Source organism: Trachinotus anak, unplaced genomic scaffold (genome assembly GCF_046630095.1).
Source record: "Trachinotus anak isolate AG129_WGS33_773 ecotype Australia unplaced genomic scaffold, CSIRO_AGI_Tana_v1 ptg000016l, whole genome shotgun sequence".
Lineage (NCBI taxonomy): Eukaryota > Metazoa > Chordata > Actinopteri > Carangiformes > Carangidae > Trachinotus > Trachinotus anak.
In genome coordinates this window covers 19,429,618-19,446,733 of record NW_027273867.1, presented here as the reverse complement: position 1 = coordinate 19,446,733, position 17,116 = coordinate 19,429,618, and the positions used below count along the sequence as shown (strand labels likewise).

General features: G+C 41.4%; 1 protein-coding gene across 1 annotated transcript in view; it reads left to right on the top strand.

The window, feature by feature from the left end:
* LOC139634054 (ephrin type-A receptor 7) overlaps window positions 1–17,116 on the top strand; it is a 146,509-nt gene that overhangs the window by 110,550 nt on the left and 18,843 nt on the right. Inside the window, exons 6-8 of the mRNA XM_071500291.1 lie at window positions 4,309–4,433; window positions 7,396–7,720; window positions 9,722–9,830. Of these exons, the coding sequence (XP_071356392.1) occupies window positions 4,309–4,433; window positions 7,396–7,720; window positions 9,722–9,830 (559 nt within the window). The remainder of the gene's footprint in view (window positions 1–4,308; window positions 4,434–7,395; window positions 7,721–9,721; window positions 9,831–17,116) is intronic.

The window sequence follows — 17,116 nt, the reverse complement described above, 5'->3', positions numbered from 1 at the left end:
CTAAGTTACACAAGTCCTGACGGCTTGTTTTGAAGACTCAGTTACTGAATACGGGCTGTGTGTGTTTCTCTGTGGAGTGAGCACTTTGATACTTTCACAGTGTTAATATAGAACCTGGACCTTTAACTAGAACATCATCTTTTAGCCAAAAAGAAACAATGATCAGTTTAAATCTGCTAAAAAATGAAGGTTCTGGCTGTCTACATATTCTGATTTTGTTTTTTTGTTTTGTTTTCTTGGCAAATGTCTCAGGGGTGTAGAAATGTACTAATAGTTTGGTTTCAACAAAAAGTGAATCTATAAAACCTAAATGATACCCAGCCTGAGCTTGTACTCACAGCCTATGGAAGTTTAATCACTCAGAGGAACAGCTGTGTGCTGCCTGTTTGCCATTTTGAGCCAAACTCCATCTATTATACTTCCTCATGCCTCACTTTTCACTCTCATCACAGAGTCCCTTTGAAGTTTATAGACCATTATCTGTATCAGTGATTGGGAGATGTATGTCTTTGTGATGAGTGCCTATCAGTGTGTCTGCTGTGCGATTTCTGCTGTATGATGAGGCTTTGAAAACATCTGCTATGCACTTCCACCACAGAGCTGCAGAGGCTTATTGCCCACAAGGCCATCACCTCCTCTATATTACTTGTGAAAATCATTGTGCAATTGTGTGTGCTTTTGTGTGTGTGCGCACATGTGTGAGCGCAAAAGCCATTTCAGAAGGTTGTCAGCATTGATTTCCTCCTCTCAAATACAGAGCCAAACCCAACACTACCCACCATTTGCTGCCATGCACTCTGGTGTGTGTGTGTGGGTGTGTGTGTGTGTGTGTGTGTGTGTGTGCGTTGAGGTGGTGGGCATACACAGTGTGTGCACTTTATGCCTGCTTGCATGAACAGCTCAACATGTATCTTGGAAACTATTATGTCCACTTAGCAACCATTCCTCCATAGCTGTGTCCAAATTCTTTGATTCACAAAGTGTGAGAATACTAGAATAATTTGTGCTGATGGACCCCAGAAGATCGAAGCTTTCACTCCATTCCTTGTGACTTCCTGTTCCTAGAAGACATTTTCTAGATAATATGGTAGATAACAAAACAGAAGTAGTAGCAGCACACGTCAGCTAATTCAAATTTTTCTTATAAATGAAATATGTTTTAAAAGCTACACAGGAAAGCCGCTACATTCTTCAGGTGTTACAATGTCTCAAGGGTTCAGAAATTGTACCACCAGCTCAGTTTTTGTGCAGCTACAGAGGTGGAAACACCACTTAGTAGTACTGTAGTACTGTTGGATCAGAGCGTTGTGTGTATTGGTAGAGAAACTGTGAACACCTGCTTTTGTGTGTCACCTCGAGCTGTGATGTGATCTGGAGTTCGGAGGCAGGCGCCAGTATTATGCATAATTCAGCACACAAGGAAGCAAAGAATAGCAAACAATAGCCTGCAGTTGTAGATGGGGAGAGTGGGTTGACACTGTGTTCTTGGTTTAGCGCGTTAGACGGAGGTTGTCTTTGTGTTTGGGTGGCAGGAGCTTTGAGAAAGAGAGACAGGCGTGTCTGTTCGAACTTCCTCTCACTCTTAACTGTCGTCTCACTCTCCGGCTCCTTCACTCGTCTGCTTTTCTCAGTTTTCTTTCGTGTGTGTCTTTAACCACCTGCCAGTCTCACCTGTGCACTTTACACTTTCTGTGGGAGTAATTCCTCTATTTTCTATAATGAGCTAGATGGCAGTCTATTTTCTCCACTTCTATAACAAATGTCTGAACAGATTCATTAATCATTAAGAATAATTTCTCTGCTTGTTTGTTTACATTCCTGTACAGTGTTCATTAGCATCTTTCCGTCTCCTTCAGTGCCTCTGTTTTTTACAGCTACTCTCCCCCACTGTGTGTGCATCTGTACATTAAGTTGCATTCACACGACGTGGGTATATTCATTAGAATGACTTGATGCCTCAAAGCAATGTGCTCGTGCTTTGAAAGTGCCACTTACTGGCATGATTAAAGTTTTCTGAACACTTTTGATATTCATGATAAATATTCCACATATAGGTGTGTCATATTTAATAGACAGAGAATTAATATGTTTTAAAGTCAAGTCAACATTACAGTAACACCACAAACACTCTTGTGGTTGTCTTTTGTCACTATCTCAGTTCAGTTTTTTGGGGTTTTTTGGGGGGGGATTTTTTGATGTTTCACATTATACTAACTAGTTTATATTTTCCACTATATCAGCCGTTTTAGTTCTACTTTTCCTATGCTAATGGACTGTAAAATATTGTGAAAGTTATAAACCATAAGCACCAGAAAATTATGCAACTCATCTGTTTTTTGGGGGTAATTTAGATAAGGTGTTGAGCCTATGTAAAATGCTAATGACACTGCCGTCATCTGTGGGATGTAATTGAATACTACAGGCGTCTTTTCTTAATTTACTGTCATCATCAGTATAAAAATGAGCCTAAATGGAAATAACACAATAAATACAGCATGCAAAGGCTCACTAACTGAATTATTTAAATTTTAAATTAAAAAATCATGTTAGATTTCATATCGTTATTTCACATTCCTACTGTACAGAACTTGTGAGGTAATCACGCACACACACACACATACACACACCCATCTCTCCTCTATGATGTAAAAAAGTCACAGAAGTCACCATGAATAATGGATAATACCCGTGTTTTCAGACATCAAAAAACAGACAGATGGAGATGGACAGCGAGAGGGAGAGAGATACAGACGGTGTGTGTCGAGTGTGTCTTTGATCTGCTGCCTAAAATGACTGTATTATCCTGTTGTTTGAGAGGGGGACTGAAGGAGCTGCTGTGTGTGTGTGTGTGTGTGTGTGTGTGTGTGTGTGTGTGTGTGTGTGTGTGTGTGTGTGTGTGTGTGTGTGCTCGTGTGTGTGTGTGGAGTATTTTTGCGCGTTCACATAGTTCAAGTCGAGTGTGACAGACAGGACATATTCATTAGTGTCGCCGTTTTTATCCAGGGAAGAGATGAATTGGTGGTTAAGGGTCAGGAAGGATGAGAGCAGGAAGTGAGAAGAGAAAGAAACAGGAGTGGTCAGCTGATGGAGTGACTGGAGGTAGAGAGAGAGAGATTGGAGAATAAAAACAGATGAAGAATAGGAATAGAACAGGGGCAGGAAGGAAATAAAGGAAATAAGGAAAAGAGGCAAATTCTGAGATCATTTGTTTCTGAAAGGAGGGTATTGAAGTAACAGCAATAATTATCAAGTGCAAAAAAAGATGACAGTAAACACCCCTTACACTCACATGCCACTAAAACCTAACCCTAATGGCCTTAATGGCACCGCTCCTCCCAAACATAAAGGGCTTTTGACTAAGCTAACTGCACCCCTTTATTTTTCTGAGTATTCTTGAGTGACAACCCATTTTTGCTACTTCGTTAACCATGGAATAATTAGCACTTGAGCAAGAGTGGGTGGTGCTCGCTGATTATCATACGTGTCGCCTGTCATTTGTTGACAGAGAAACAAAGAGCCAGTCTTTCCTCACTAATGAAATTGTTTGCTGCGAGCGACTGCCATTACACTGCATCTAAATATGGAAAGCTACATACTGATAATTCATCTTCTGTTTTGTATTCTGTCGTGATCAATAAGAGATGAAATATCTGCAAGGGTAAATTTCACCGCAGCTCCCCTGGATTGAGCCGGAAAAAGTTCAGAAGTCGGTTTAATGGAGAGACTCACATTACGAACGTCTCCATCCGTCAGTCTGGTGTCAATACAGACTTGTCAGTCAATCCATATCTGCATTGATCTCCTGTCAGTCCCGGTGTACCGACCCAGACTCAGTTCAATGCCACACACTCAAGGGAACGTAGAGTTTGTCCATTCATGGGGAATTTGAGTACGATGAAGCTGTCTTCTCTCAGCTTCAATAATTCATCTGTTACCTCTGTCCTACCAGCTTTTGTCCTCTTTCATTCATTCTCTTTGTTCCTCTCCTCATATCTGTCTTTTTCACTTCACATCTGAGATTAGGTTATACTGTGTGTGTGTGTGTGTGTATGTGTGTGTGTGTGTGTGTGTGTGTGTATGTATGTGTATATGTGTATATATATACATATATATACATTTGCTTGTTTTCTGATCCACCTCACAAGAGAATTCACCGTACAGTATTCCTCCCTTGACCTTTGCCTGTACAGTCAAAACTGGAAATATGGTTTCTGATGTCCCTGAGAAAACTCCTGAAGCTATTTTATTTATAATGAATAAGACTTGAGTTCCTGAGCTCATCCCTCTTCTTCTCCCCTTTCTCTGTAGCACCATCTCTGATCAGTGAGCTGCGAGCGGAGAAGATCGAGCAGAAGAGCATAACTTTGGTGTGGAGGGAGCCCGCCTACCCAAACAGCAGCCGCACTGAATATGAGGTCAAATATTATGAGAAGGTAAATCCATTGTTCTTCCTGGTAAAGCCACTCATCTTCTCTCTGCACTGTCACAACTAGTCTAGATAACTATATATGGTAGTACACTTTCTTCCACTTACTGTTATGCATAACTAGTAAACTGTGGAAAATTTAAAGAAATAAAAGGTTCTGGTGTACCCCTTTAATCAAAAAAGTGTTTGTTTATGTTACAGTGAACAACAATTAACAGCCAATATATGACCATAATATTCTAACAGCCGTGATTTACAAAAGATTAAATCATTGTCTTCAACTTCTATCTATTGAAATATTGTTCAAAAGCTTTTTTTAGTGCATTTCAAGGGCCTGTGATGTGTAAACCTGAGTCCATATTACTGCTTCATTTTCTTCTGCTTTCATGGATAACCATTGTAATTTCATCAGCCTTATCACGCTCATTTAACATAGCACTTAGTCAGATCGTGGCCGCTCCGTCAACAGTCATAGTCTTCACAGTAAATCTGTCATGCACGTAAACCACAGCTGTCACGCTCACGCTTCTCCATTTTCATACGCTGCAATTTCTGCCAACGCCAGGTCTTTGTATTTGGCTGTGTCACATTCTCACCCATTTTCACACCTCCTTCTCTTCTCTATGCTACACCGTATTTTACAAAGCCCTGCTCCTTTCTGCTCCACTCACACATCTTTAGAAAAGAAAGACGGGGGAACGATTTAGAGGAGAGGTGGGCGAGGGAAGACTTGAGAGAAGAGAAAAGATAACAGGAGGTGTAGCGCATTTTGAAAGAATGAGATGCTGTTCTGATAACTGAGGGAGGGAAAAGGTTAGAGGAGGGTATTAGGGACAGATGAGCGGAAGATGACTTGATGATAAGACGCTTGCAAGAGCACAGTGATGGAAAGAAATGATGAAGTTGCTTTGTGAAACAAGGTGCAGAAGTAAAGCAGGAGGGAAGCAGGTGAATGGAGAGAGTGTAAGGGATAGATGGATAATAACTGAGACTGAGACCGGCAAGTTGTTGAAAGGCCATGAAATGAAAAGGCAATACAACCACGCTCTCTCAAAGAGCCTATTAAAGTATAAAATATGGCTTTGCCTGTTCACTGTATAGTCTTTTTCTTCCTTCTGTTTTTTTTCTTTTTTTTATCAAGATGCAGCTTTGCAGAATGAGCCCACATCCTGTAGTGCCAAGTGATCAAATCATTCAATAACACTTCAACATATGAGGCATTGTGAAGTGTTTTAATCTGAATTATAACAATAATGACTAATAGTGCTAATGGCTAATAATGATTAATTCGCAGTTTATTCATAACTTGACGTTAGAATGTGCCAACTCTGAGTGATGCTGCTGTTTCACTCCCACCTTTCACCCCCGTTCACCTCTCATATCTGCAACATACTGGCTCAGACTGTAGGAGCAGCTGCCTCTCTTCCCTTCTCGTGCAATTCTTTTCTTGTACGTACAGTAAGGTCCAAAAGTCAGAGGCTTGTACATAAATTAAAGAAGAGTCTAAAGCCATGCTAGCATCTCTGTGAGGCTGCTATAGTTAAATGCTAAAATCAATATGCTTACATGCTAACTGTATGCTCAGACTGGAAGTGGCGAGAGCAAAAAAAAAAAAAAAAAAAAATTAAATACAGTTTTTATTAATTAAAAACTGTATTTGAGGGCCTGCAAAGCTAGTTAGCATTTAAGTCCCTGTAAGCAAACAAGGACACATCATAAAGGATGGGGAAACTTGCCACCACAATTATCCATTTCTCCTCCAGCGAGATTGGGAGCAAATGTTTGATAGGAGCAAAAGTTTACACCATTGTGTTCTCTAGTTTTCTTTAGAGCAGAGCACTTCTGCATTCCAATCGGTTGCCGCCGAACCACGTCATAGCTCATTACCATAACGTTGCCTGGACTTCAACTTTTTCTGCACACGCTGGCCAAGGCGTGCTGCCAACGGGCACGCCGCTGCTTGCCGCCAAGAGATGTTTTCTATGGCTCACATAGAAAATAAGTGACTTCCAGCCACTGTTCTCGGTCTGAATGTACAGCAAAGTTAATTCATCCTGAGCCTATAAACTATAACTACAGATGTCAACCTCATGGTGGCACCAGAGGAAAAGTCAGGGGATCATCACAATCATTAGGATTCGCATCGTGGACTTCTGCATCAAAATTTCATGGCAATATTTCAGTCTGGACCAAAGTGGCGGACTGACAGCCTCCAAATCCTCACAACCACATCCAAAGTAGTATTGTGCAAACATGGACAGCATACTTTACCAGAATTACCTCTTTGTATCCTTGCATGTAAAACAGGTTTGTCATAAAAGCTGTGATACAAGCTCAGCTTTAATTGGAGTTGTCTAATTGACTTTATAGCAAAGATACAATACGAGCTATTTGTTGAAAAAAAGACAGAGATGAGAAATAGATTGCACTGAATAGGCAAAAGCAAACAGACAACAAGAGGGGTAATTATGATAATGTGTGTGTCACCCACTCTCTGCCCCCGCCGTGCCCACTTGTGCAGGATGTATCTCATTCTCACTGAGAAACAGATGTGCCCCATCTTTGATTTATTTCCTAAAGACCTCTCTAATGAATAGTCGTGGTTTTATTACTGTCTGGATTTTTTTATTATTGATTTCCAAAGCACAGAGAGATACTAATTTATTGAGAGCAGGTGAAAGAAGTCTCAACTTGGCCTGGAAACTTTGTCTGACTCTTTTTAAACACTCTTCCTCTCTCTCTCTCTCTCTCTCTCTCTCTGTCTCTCTCAATAAATGAAACATCGCCATTGCTCTTGATTTGGTTAAAAAAAAATTTGTCTCACACGTCCCCCAGAATTACAAACTGTGTCTGGGAAATGAACGAGGCATCTCGCAAATGGATTCCACCTACTCGTCTCACTCCTCCTCCTCCTGTTTTCTGTCTTTCTTTGTTTTCTCTGTCTCTCACTTCACTCTGTGTCTCCGCAGGAACAAAAGGATCAGAGTTACTCCACTGTGAAGACCGCCGCCACGCGGATCAGTGTCAACAACCTCAAACCTGGCACCACATATGTCTTCCTCATCCGCCCTTTCTCCACGCCGGCCTCCTCCTCCTCCTCATCCCTGTCCTCCTCCCCACTCTCATCCTCCTCTTCCTCATCCTCTGCCTCTTCTTCCTCCTCTTCCACTTCCTCCACTTCATCCTCCTCTTCTTCATCATCCTCCTCTTCCTCATCATCCTCCTCTTCCTCGCCACCGCCCATCGACTACGGAGCGTACAGCGCTCCCCTGGAGCTGCAGACACTTGGCGAGTGTAAGTAGCCGTTTTACGCCCCCTCTCCCCCCGTCTCCTCCTCACTTTCTCTCCTTTCTCCTCACTCCCTCCTCTCAGCACCGCCAGGCAGATTGGGATAGGGGGTTTGTGCAGGCACCTGGCCAGCCCACACAATGAGGCGTGTTGCTAGTGTGAGGGAGATAGGGAGAGACGGAGACGGGGATTTGACTATGTCTGAGATTATGTGTGAAGATTCAAGATTTTGCCAGTAAGCTGTGAAATGGTTCTTCTTTGTGCAAGTTGATACTGTGTCCCAGGGGCCACCTCAGGGTCTGGTTGGGACTCCTTGTGTGTGTCTTTGTATCTGCGTGCGTTTCATGCCTTGTACTTGTCATGAATTCTTTGGTTTGAACTTTTTATGTATGCAGAAAAGGGATTTGTTGAGCATTCATAATCATATAGCGCTGAGCTACTTCACACCATTTATTCAGATTAACTCACCTGAGAGCTGCCCTGCCCTGCACAACCACCATCTACTAAAGTTGGCCGAAGACCAGCTCCACCAGAGATTATTTATTTATTTCAAAGCGGATGGGGCTGCACGCTTCTTTGTTTTGCTTTAGGGTGAGAGGTCTTAGTTGCACAATAACTTTTTTTTTTTTTTTTTTTGGATGATGCATATTCAGTTTTCTGCATTTGCCTTAGGCTAGATCAAGCGTTAAATACAAGATGACGTGATGCTCTTACAAGGCAGCAACACAGCTACCTCTAGTGGCCATGTATGAAGCGCAGGCGTGCAAAAACAACTATTTAAACAATGTCAACAATACATTATAATCACCTGATTATTAAATTTCCCTGTCAAGTGAATAATGCACTAAAGCGTGGGTAGGCAAAATTAGCACCATTCAACATAACCTCTCATCACCTGCTTTTATGGTAAATCTACCTACACACCACAACACATTAAGATATTGCAGGAAAATGAGGTTAGCAGCCTGTTTCTGTACAACAAGTTCTCTTCATCTCTGAAACACTTCACCAATATTGTCTAAGGGATCTGCATTTGTAGAACAGCCATTAGGAATGAAGCGCTGTGATTGGCCAAACTCTCCCATCACGGGCTACATTTTCAAAAGCCTGAAACTCAGACCACAAGGTGATAATGGAATTTCTGCCCATTGTCGCTACCTACCCCAGCTTAAGCAAGTGTTTGTGGGTTGATTGAAAGCAAACACTTGACAGGTGCACAGCTATAATGCAGAGGAGAAAAACTTTACAAACTTGTTGGCATTTGAATGTACGCTCTTTGGTAAGTGTTTCCATTGAGATGCTGAAGATTCATACCTGTCAAGATGACACATGGCTACTGCATGTTCTGCTGCGTCCCAGGATATTATCAACTTCTGTTAAGGTAACCTTGGAAACAGCAGTTGACAGAACAATCACTGTTTTTGTTAAAAGCACAGATCATTACAAACCTCAACTAGCAAGCTGACATCTGCAGAGGAAGATAATGTAATGCAACTGAAAGCTCAACAGCTACTAAATGGACCTTAAGATGAGATTGTTTTGCCAATGACTGTTTTACTGTTACCATCAGTTTTACTACTACAACAAAAGTATATTGTGCGTTATGGTAACACAACGTGTTGTATTACTTCTGTTCCTTTGAGTCAGTTCGGTGAAGCAGAGGGTTTGTAAATGTGTCAAACACTCTGATACTGGAAAGAACATTTATGATGGGAAGGTTGTGTTTTTCTAAAACAGGAAAATGTCACTTTACCCTCCACTCTGACTAAATTGATTTGTCCTTTAAGGTCATCACCTTATTATTTGTTCTCATCTCCTGTTCTTGTTCACACTTAATATACCATAATTGGCATGCCGGTTTGTTAGTGTGTGGTTATGGCGTGATGATGAGCCTGCCCAGTGCACAAATGTTGCTGTGGTTTTTTTGTCAAGCACACTCAGTTCAGTTAAGATGTTGGGTTTTTTTCGTATGTCACATGTGTAATGAGTGTGTTTTGTCATTTCCAGTGGCACTGGCGTCCAGTGAACAGAACCCAGTGGTCATCATAGTGGTCGTGTCCGTGGCTGCCCTGATCATGCTGCTCTCCATGGGAGTGGGCCTGCTCATCTGGAGGAGGTAGATATAGACACACAGATGTAAACACACATGCAAACAATTAATTTCCTACTTCCTGTGGCTCACTCTGTCATCCTCAGATTGTAATACCTTTAGCGTGCTGCACAAACACACGCTGCCATGCTCGAGTGCACAAATACTCAACCACAAATTCAGTCAATTGACACGCTGCTCCATAATAATCCAGATTACAGTAATCCAGTGATAGGAGGAGTTCCTCTATGAAAGGAATGTGCAGTGACCGCGAGCAAATGGTTGAAATTACACGATCACCTTTCACCCCTAACATCGTTTCATATGCAGCATAAAGAAGTCGGCTCGGTAATGGTGCTGTCTGCACTCAGAGGAAAACGCTGGCAGGGTCAAAAGGCTCTTTTGATCTTTTTTTTTTGGAGGGGAGCTCATAGTTCTTTGCTATTTAATTAGTTTTCACATGGAGAAGTGGGAATTGTAAAACAGCAGCGCAAGTCTTTTATGCTTTTTATAATCAGAGTGAACAGTGAAACTTCATTATTTCACCACATTTTCCAGTAAAGATCTTAAGATGAGTAAAGATAGCTGGTGGCAAATTGATAGACTCACAGGTGACCACACTGACTCTGCACTGGTGCTGTGACCTAATGTTTTTTTTAGCCTCACTGCTCAGTCTTAGAATAAAAATAAAAAATACTTTCAATTTTGCGGTGGTGGGAACAGAGCATTCAGACTGCAGCAGTCAGCGTAAGAAGCTTTATTTCTCTGTTTCGGATAAGTGGCAGTCGGGTACACCTTGGCCAAAATCCTGGGTCAGTTTGGGTTAAGTTTAAAGCTAAAGTGCATGAATTGAGCTGTGGCCCTTAATCTTGAAAACAGCATGAGCATAAAATTAATTTAAGTAAGCCAGTATCCAGTATGGTAGAATGATTTTTTTCAAAACAGTTTTAGCATACATCCCTGAACCATTAAATAGATTTTTTACAGTTTCAAGCAATTAGTGGACATTGCTGCATGTTTCCTAGCAGTTACAGAATTGTTGTTAGAGTAGTCCCTCAAACTACAAAACAGTAACACAACAGAATTTCAGCTGAAGAGCCACACAATAGCATTAGCATTAGCTGTATTTGACCACTTCAAAATTAGAAATGGCAACTATTGTAACTATTGTAAGCTTTACTATCTGAATTCTTATTCTATATTTGAGTTAATTACCGTAACTGAAAATATATTTAGTGTTTATATAGTTAATTATTTACACATTCATGTTTTTTATTATTAAGAAGTTTGAGTATTTACATGTGAATCTTTAAAAACTCTTACAGTAACCTCCTGAATCCATCTCCCTAGTTTTCCTCTCATTTACCTCAGTTGAAGTATTTCTTGCTTGTGATTGGTTAGTTTAACGACATGTGACTTAGAGACAGGAAGTGAGAAAGGTAAACTGCTGCTTAAAAAGTTAATTTGTCTCCATTCTGCTGTTTCTTTGACCACGAGTGATCCAAACCACCACATATCTAACCCTCACTATTTTGATTTGTGGCAGTGTTTGCAGCAAGTATCACATAGATACGTTTGAAGTTTACGATACCAGTAAAACTTAAAGCCACACAAAGTCGTTAATGTGTGTTTTATCGTCTTGTTTGTTGCACAGTCTGTAACTTGTCATACACTCGGATGTTTTATTCAGCTGAGCAGATAAAGGGGGGGGGGGGGGGGTGCACTTCTGTTCGCCGTTCCAACCACTTTGCTCTTTGACTCCTGTCCAGTTCTATATTCTGCCAGCTCACACCCCGCCCACACAGCAGCACACACATGCAACTCATACCATACGCCGCATCGCACATGCAGGCAAATGAGTAGGGAGCACATATCTACTCCCACACAATTAACACTCATACACACATGGCCAGGAACACAATTGTTAACTGTTTCATTTGGCTGGCATTCAACTGAGATCCATCCAGGGAGTCTTTCAGATACACTGTGGAAATATTTGTCTGCATAGATTGTGTGCATTATCTTCTGCTGTACTCTATATATACACACACACACCCACACACACACACACACACACACACAGATCTAGATCAGTTCCTCCTCTCATCCAGATAAAGTAAAGCATTCCTTTTCCACAGGTATGCCTACCTGTGGAAAGAGGGGATTGTGATAGAGAGACCACCAGACCAATGCCAGATACACACTAACACAGCAATGATGGAGCCAGTCAGGTGTAGAAATGAGACACACATAAGTATTTAAATACATTCCTGCTTTGAGCAAAGGCAGCGTCATCCCCTCATGCGCGGTAGTGAATAATTATGCTTATCTGTCCCTCTTTTATTTCCATCACTGCATTCATTGCAAGTGGTCTCCATTGTTCCTCGCTGCTGGACCATTAACTTGCTCTTTATGTTTTGCATAGAGACAAAGGGAGAATGGCTTGATGCCTCAATTACTATGCTCTCATGTTTGCAAAGACAGCCAGCTCTCAGCTACAGGCTGCAGGGTCTCAGTTACATCGATATGCCTGCTCACACAGACACATGCAAATGAGTCCCGCTGCACACACATGAAGGCACGGACGCAGGCGGTCGAACGCACTTAAGGCACACATTTCCATTTATGGGATACGCACTGGGATGCTTTGCACAGTCCTCGAGCCCTCTTCATCAGGAGATCTGGCTTCATTTCTCACTTTAAATGTAAAGGATGTGTCAGCAGCTCTAAAATGTGGGTGTGGGATGGTTTTCCCTCTTTTTTTTTTTAACCTATTATGTTCCTGTTGCTCTAAAGTCCTAAGCACACACACAGCTAACGATGAGCATTAGCATGTGTCAGCTTACCCATGCAGCTACAGGATGTGCCACTGTCCAATTCCACTATTTTTAGTGGTTGATCGTTGTTTTTGTGTTTTTTCCCATTCGCACCCTCAGTTGTTGCATCTCATCATCTGTGCATACTTCTTCTCTTGACTGATGATGTTTCATCAGTGTTACAGTCAAAGTGGAAAAGAATAGAATAATTACTGAGGTTACAGCTAAGTCCTAAGTATTGTCTTGTTTCATCTGACCAACAGTCCCAAACCCAAATATATTCAGCTTACTATCAAAGAATTGTTAAAGAAAACTATTTCCTATAATATTTATGAAGCTGGAATTTTTCCCATTTTTGCTTGGATATCATTTAAAAGACTGATTGATTAACAGAATTGTTGCCTATTAATTTTCTGACGATTAACTAAATGGTTAATCGACTTATAGCTACGGTTCAGCTCAGATATTAAAGCACATTTCTTCATATGCATGGCTTGAGATATTGGCTCTTCAGGTGAAAAATGAGATGAAATACCATCCAAAACATCAAGTGCAGCTTTCCATATTAAATATTTATGTTGTGTTATACTTCATTCTATGCTATGTGGTCTTGTTGAGGTGCCAAACTGTTGCACATGTGATGCTACAGGTGTCTAATGGCCTCAGGGTCCTCAGTAAGAGTCATCGGCACATTATAGTAACATATATGGAAAATTATTCAGTAGGAATAATGTGGAGAATAAAAATGGACTGATGGGACAAAAAAAGAGAATTGAGTACTTTGTATTTTCCTCTCTTTTAAACTTTATCTTGACACTGTATCTCGTCATGTACGTACGCGCACACACGCACGCGCACACACACACACAGAATCCATTGGTGCCTGACAGAGTTTGATAGAGCCAGAGTTCCAGGGCATTGCCCAGACATTCTCCAGGAAGCACAGGCTCGACTGGTCAGTGCAGTGGGATTGTTTACCCTTCACCGGCCACACCAGCACGCATGTGTGTGTGTCTTGATGATTGAGTGTGTGTGTGTGTAAGTGAGTTACAAGTTATCTGGAGCAGGAGATGGAGAGGAGATCAAGAAGAAAGGAAGAGGCGGGAATTAAAGCAGAGGGTCATTTCATAGGGCCACTGACTCTTGGCGACACAGTAACAGAAAGTGGGATTTGAAGGGGGGAAAAAAATGAGACGAGGGAGAGACGGGCAGGCCGAGAGAAAAGGTCTCGAGCACAGTGGTGCAGTTTCCTGTGTCTTGTACAGATCAGTGCTTTCATGTCTCAGAAAGGCCCCCCACCATCAGACGCAGACATCCTCCATATGAAATGTGAAAGTTGTCATTCCAAAGGGCTCTGTATCAGTTTGAGAAAGAAGTTACCATTTATTATTCATCAGTCACAAATGAATAAAACATGAAGTTGATTGTCTCATAATGAACCTAAAACTATAATATTTTACCTTAGTGCAAAAAAGGCTTTAGATTAAAAAAAAAGAAACATGCTATGTGGGGGACAATGCTTCTGTAGTCAGCATGAATGCCTCTGTTTTCAAGAAGCAGCACTCAGCAATGGAAGTAAACAAATGTGTCATACTAATGGATAAAACTTATTATGGATAAAAGTAAAAAGTGACTTCATGAAATTCCCAAATTTTCCATGTATTTTGCCCCACATAAGTCTCTGCTGGCCTAATTCGTCTCTGCCTCACTTTACCCGTCAGCTTCTCTTCCTGCTCGCTCACACATTATTCATGTTATTTCCATAACTGCACTTTATTTTGGAGGAGAATTCAGGCATGGAGAGGATGGAGTCAGCAGTGAATGAGCTTAATTTACATGACAGCCGTTCCTTTTTTGTTTTAAAGTTCTCCAGCGTGGGGGCAAAAATGTGAATGTGCACATACATACAGTAAGTAGGATAAGGACAGGGCTAATTTTGTCTGCCAAATACATTTTGACAACTGTTTCTACTATTTCAATGATGTCATCCAAGGAAAACATGCTGATTCTTACAAAATATTTCCAAGCTTTCTTCCCTTTTAAAAGATGGGTTCCATAGGAAATACATCACAAGATACCACAATGTATGTCCTCTGATGTTTCTGCATTTATTTCCCTGTGCTGTTCTCCATGCTAAGAAGGTATTTAACTAATGGGAGGCTAAGGAAAAACATTCTGCACACAATTATCAAAAACTACGATGAACAAATATATACTTACAAGCAAAGAAAAATGCACTGACATGAAGGCAGGTTATAAAATAAGGCTGGTAATATCCTATATTTTACTTATTGACAACAAATCCTATTAAAAGACTAAAACCCAACAATTAGTAATTGATCCTAACAGATACAGGTATTATCTGTGTAGTCAGTGCCTGGCATAGCTTATTCCTCTGTGCCATAAAGAGCTATTGTTTTCCCAAAACTATTAAAAACACATCATGTGAGCCACATTCGCAGCAGGAAGTAGTCCCCAACAAATGCACTAATTTCTAAAAACGAGAGTGCTCAGCTGTTTAAGGAATTCATTTACCTTCTCTTTTCTTTTAAAATAAAGTCTCTATTTTTTTGCCCCCCCCCCTTTTGGAGATTTACATCTGTAGTAGCAGGGAGGGGGCTTGGGGCTGAGAGCCACTGACGGGTGAGGGAAGTTGGAAAGTGAAAAGAGACGAGACCAATGCATTGTTGGATTTTTCTTCAGATTTGTTGATAGTAAGAATAATGCCACAAACTTTATCCTTTAACTTCCATTTGTAAACACATTGCTATGCAGAAAGCTTTTGAGAAAGTGTTATTTATTTATATATTAATTACATTCATGCATTCAGAATGACAAAACCAGGATGAAAATCTGTGCCAAAATTGACATTTGTTGAGACCAAGTTGACAGTGACAGAATTTGGCCAGGATCTTCTCTAGTGTTTTGACATCCACACGTTCTTTTCTGCCATCTGGTTCCTCAGAAGTGTGAAATCTGAAAGTCGGTCCAGAATTTGACTCAAAAGTATTAAATTGGAACCAGTTTTAGGGGGAGAAAACAGATATGTTTTCAGGTTTTTGGGGAAAAAAACTGAGATTTCTTCATAGTAATGATCATGTATGATTATTTCATCCTTTTCTGCATGCATGTACACCATATTCCAATGATTCCAGTGATTAGATTTGAAAGGAAGGAATCAATCCATCAGTCAAACTTTGTGTTGACTGATCATCTTTTTAAAGTAATAAAAAAAAAAAAAAAAAGAGCCAGGATTGACATTGGCACTCCCCCCTCCCCTGTTTTCTTCCCAGCAGTGTCTGCTCGAGCTCCTCCAATGTAACTCCTGCTAGTGTGGTGCTGCTCTCGACATCCTTCTCCACTCTTCCTCCTCCTCCTCCTCTTCTTTCTCCTCTTCCTCCCTTCACACAGCTGATGCCCAGGTACACTGGCATGCCTGCACTCCCCTCTTCCTCCACAGCCCTGCTGCTTCTTCTTTTTTTTTCTTTCTTCTTTCATTTCCCCAGTGGTCCTGCCATCTTTTCCCTCCTTCTGTGGTGTCTGTCCTCCTTCCTCCAGTTTTTCTCATACCAAGAGGATGATAATAAGCCAAAACCATTTTTCTTTTTTCTTCCATTCTTGTCAAGCTGTTTGGCCCAATTCCATTTTATACCCTCAGTACTGCACTCTGCCACAATACCAAATGAACTTAAAAATGTGATGGAGACTGTTCCCGTTGAATTCATACCCGAACAGAAGCCATTCACCAAAAAGAACTACTTTGCATCTGATATTTCATTTTTGTCACATCTGTGACATTTCAAAAGAGGTAATGGAAATGGTATCAAGTCATGGAACTTTGCCTTCATGCAGCCCTGCCAATTATCCTCCTCCTTCCTTATTTCCTTTCTCTAAGGCTTAGTCGCCCCCTTGTCTCCTTCATATCACTCCACTCCTTAATTCTATTATTTGCGTACTTCTGCTCGGTGTTTTGCTCATTTGCCTCTTGTCAGTCAGTCAACTCATCCTATGTTTTCCATCACTGCCTTGCATCCTTAATCTGTAGCATCCGTTCTCATCTTGCACTGCTTGCTACCATCCTTGCCTCTTCCTCTGCCACTAACCGTGTGCTTTATGGGCTGTGCTGTGTGCCTCTTCAACTGTTTCTCCTACCTTACATACCCATCTGCCCAATTATCCTCTTACCCGTAACCTCTTATTTTCTTGTCACTTCCTCTGCTTCTGCATCTCCCGACTTCCTTAGATTTCTTGATTTATCTCCTGCCTTGCCCTCACCCCCCTTGCCATGTTCCCCATTTGCTCCCTTACCCCACCCCCCCCACCCCCCCCCACGTCTATTGCATCTTGTTTCTCTTGGTATCATCGTGCCCTCCATCCACATCTCCCTCCTGTCCTCTCCCCCTCACTCCCTTTCCGCTGTGCTCCCTTATCTATTAATTCTTGTCTCCTCTCCCCTGTCTGGTATCTCCTGCCCTTAGGAGCTGTTGCTGCATGTGT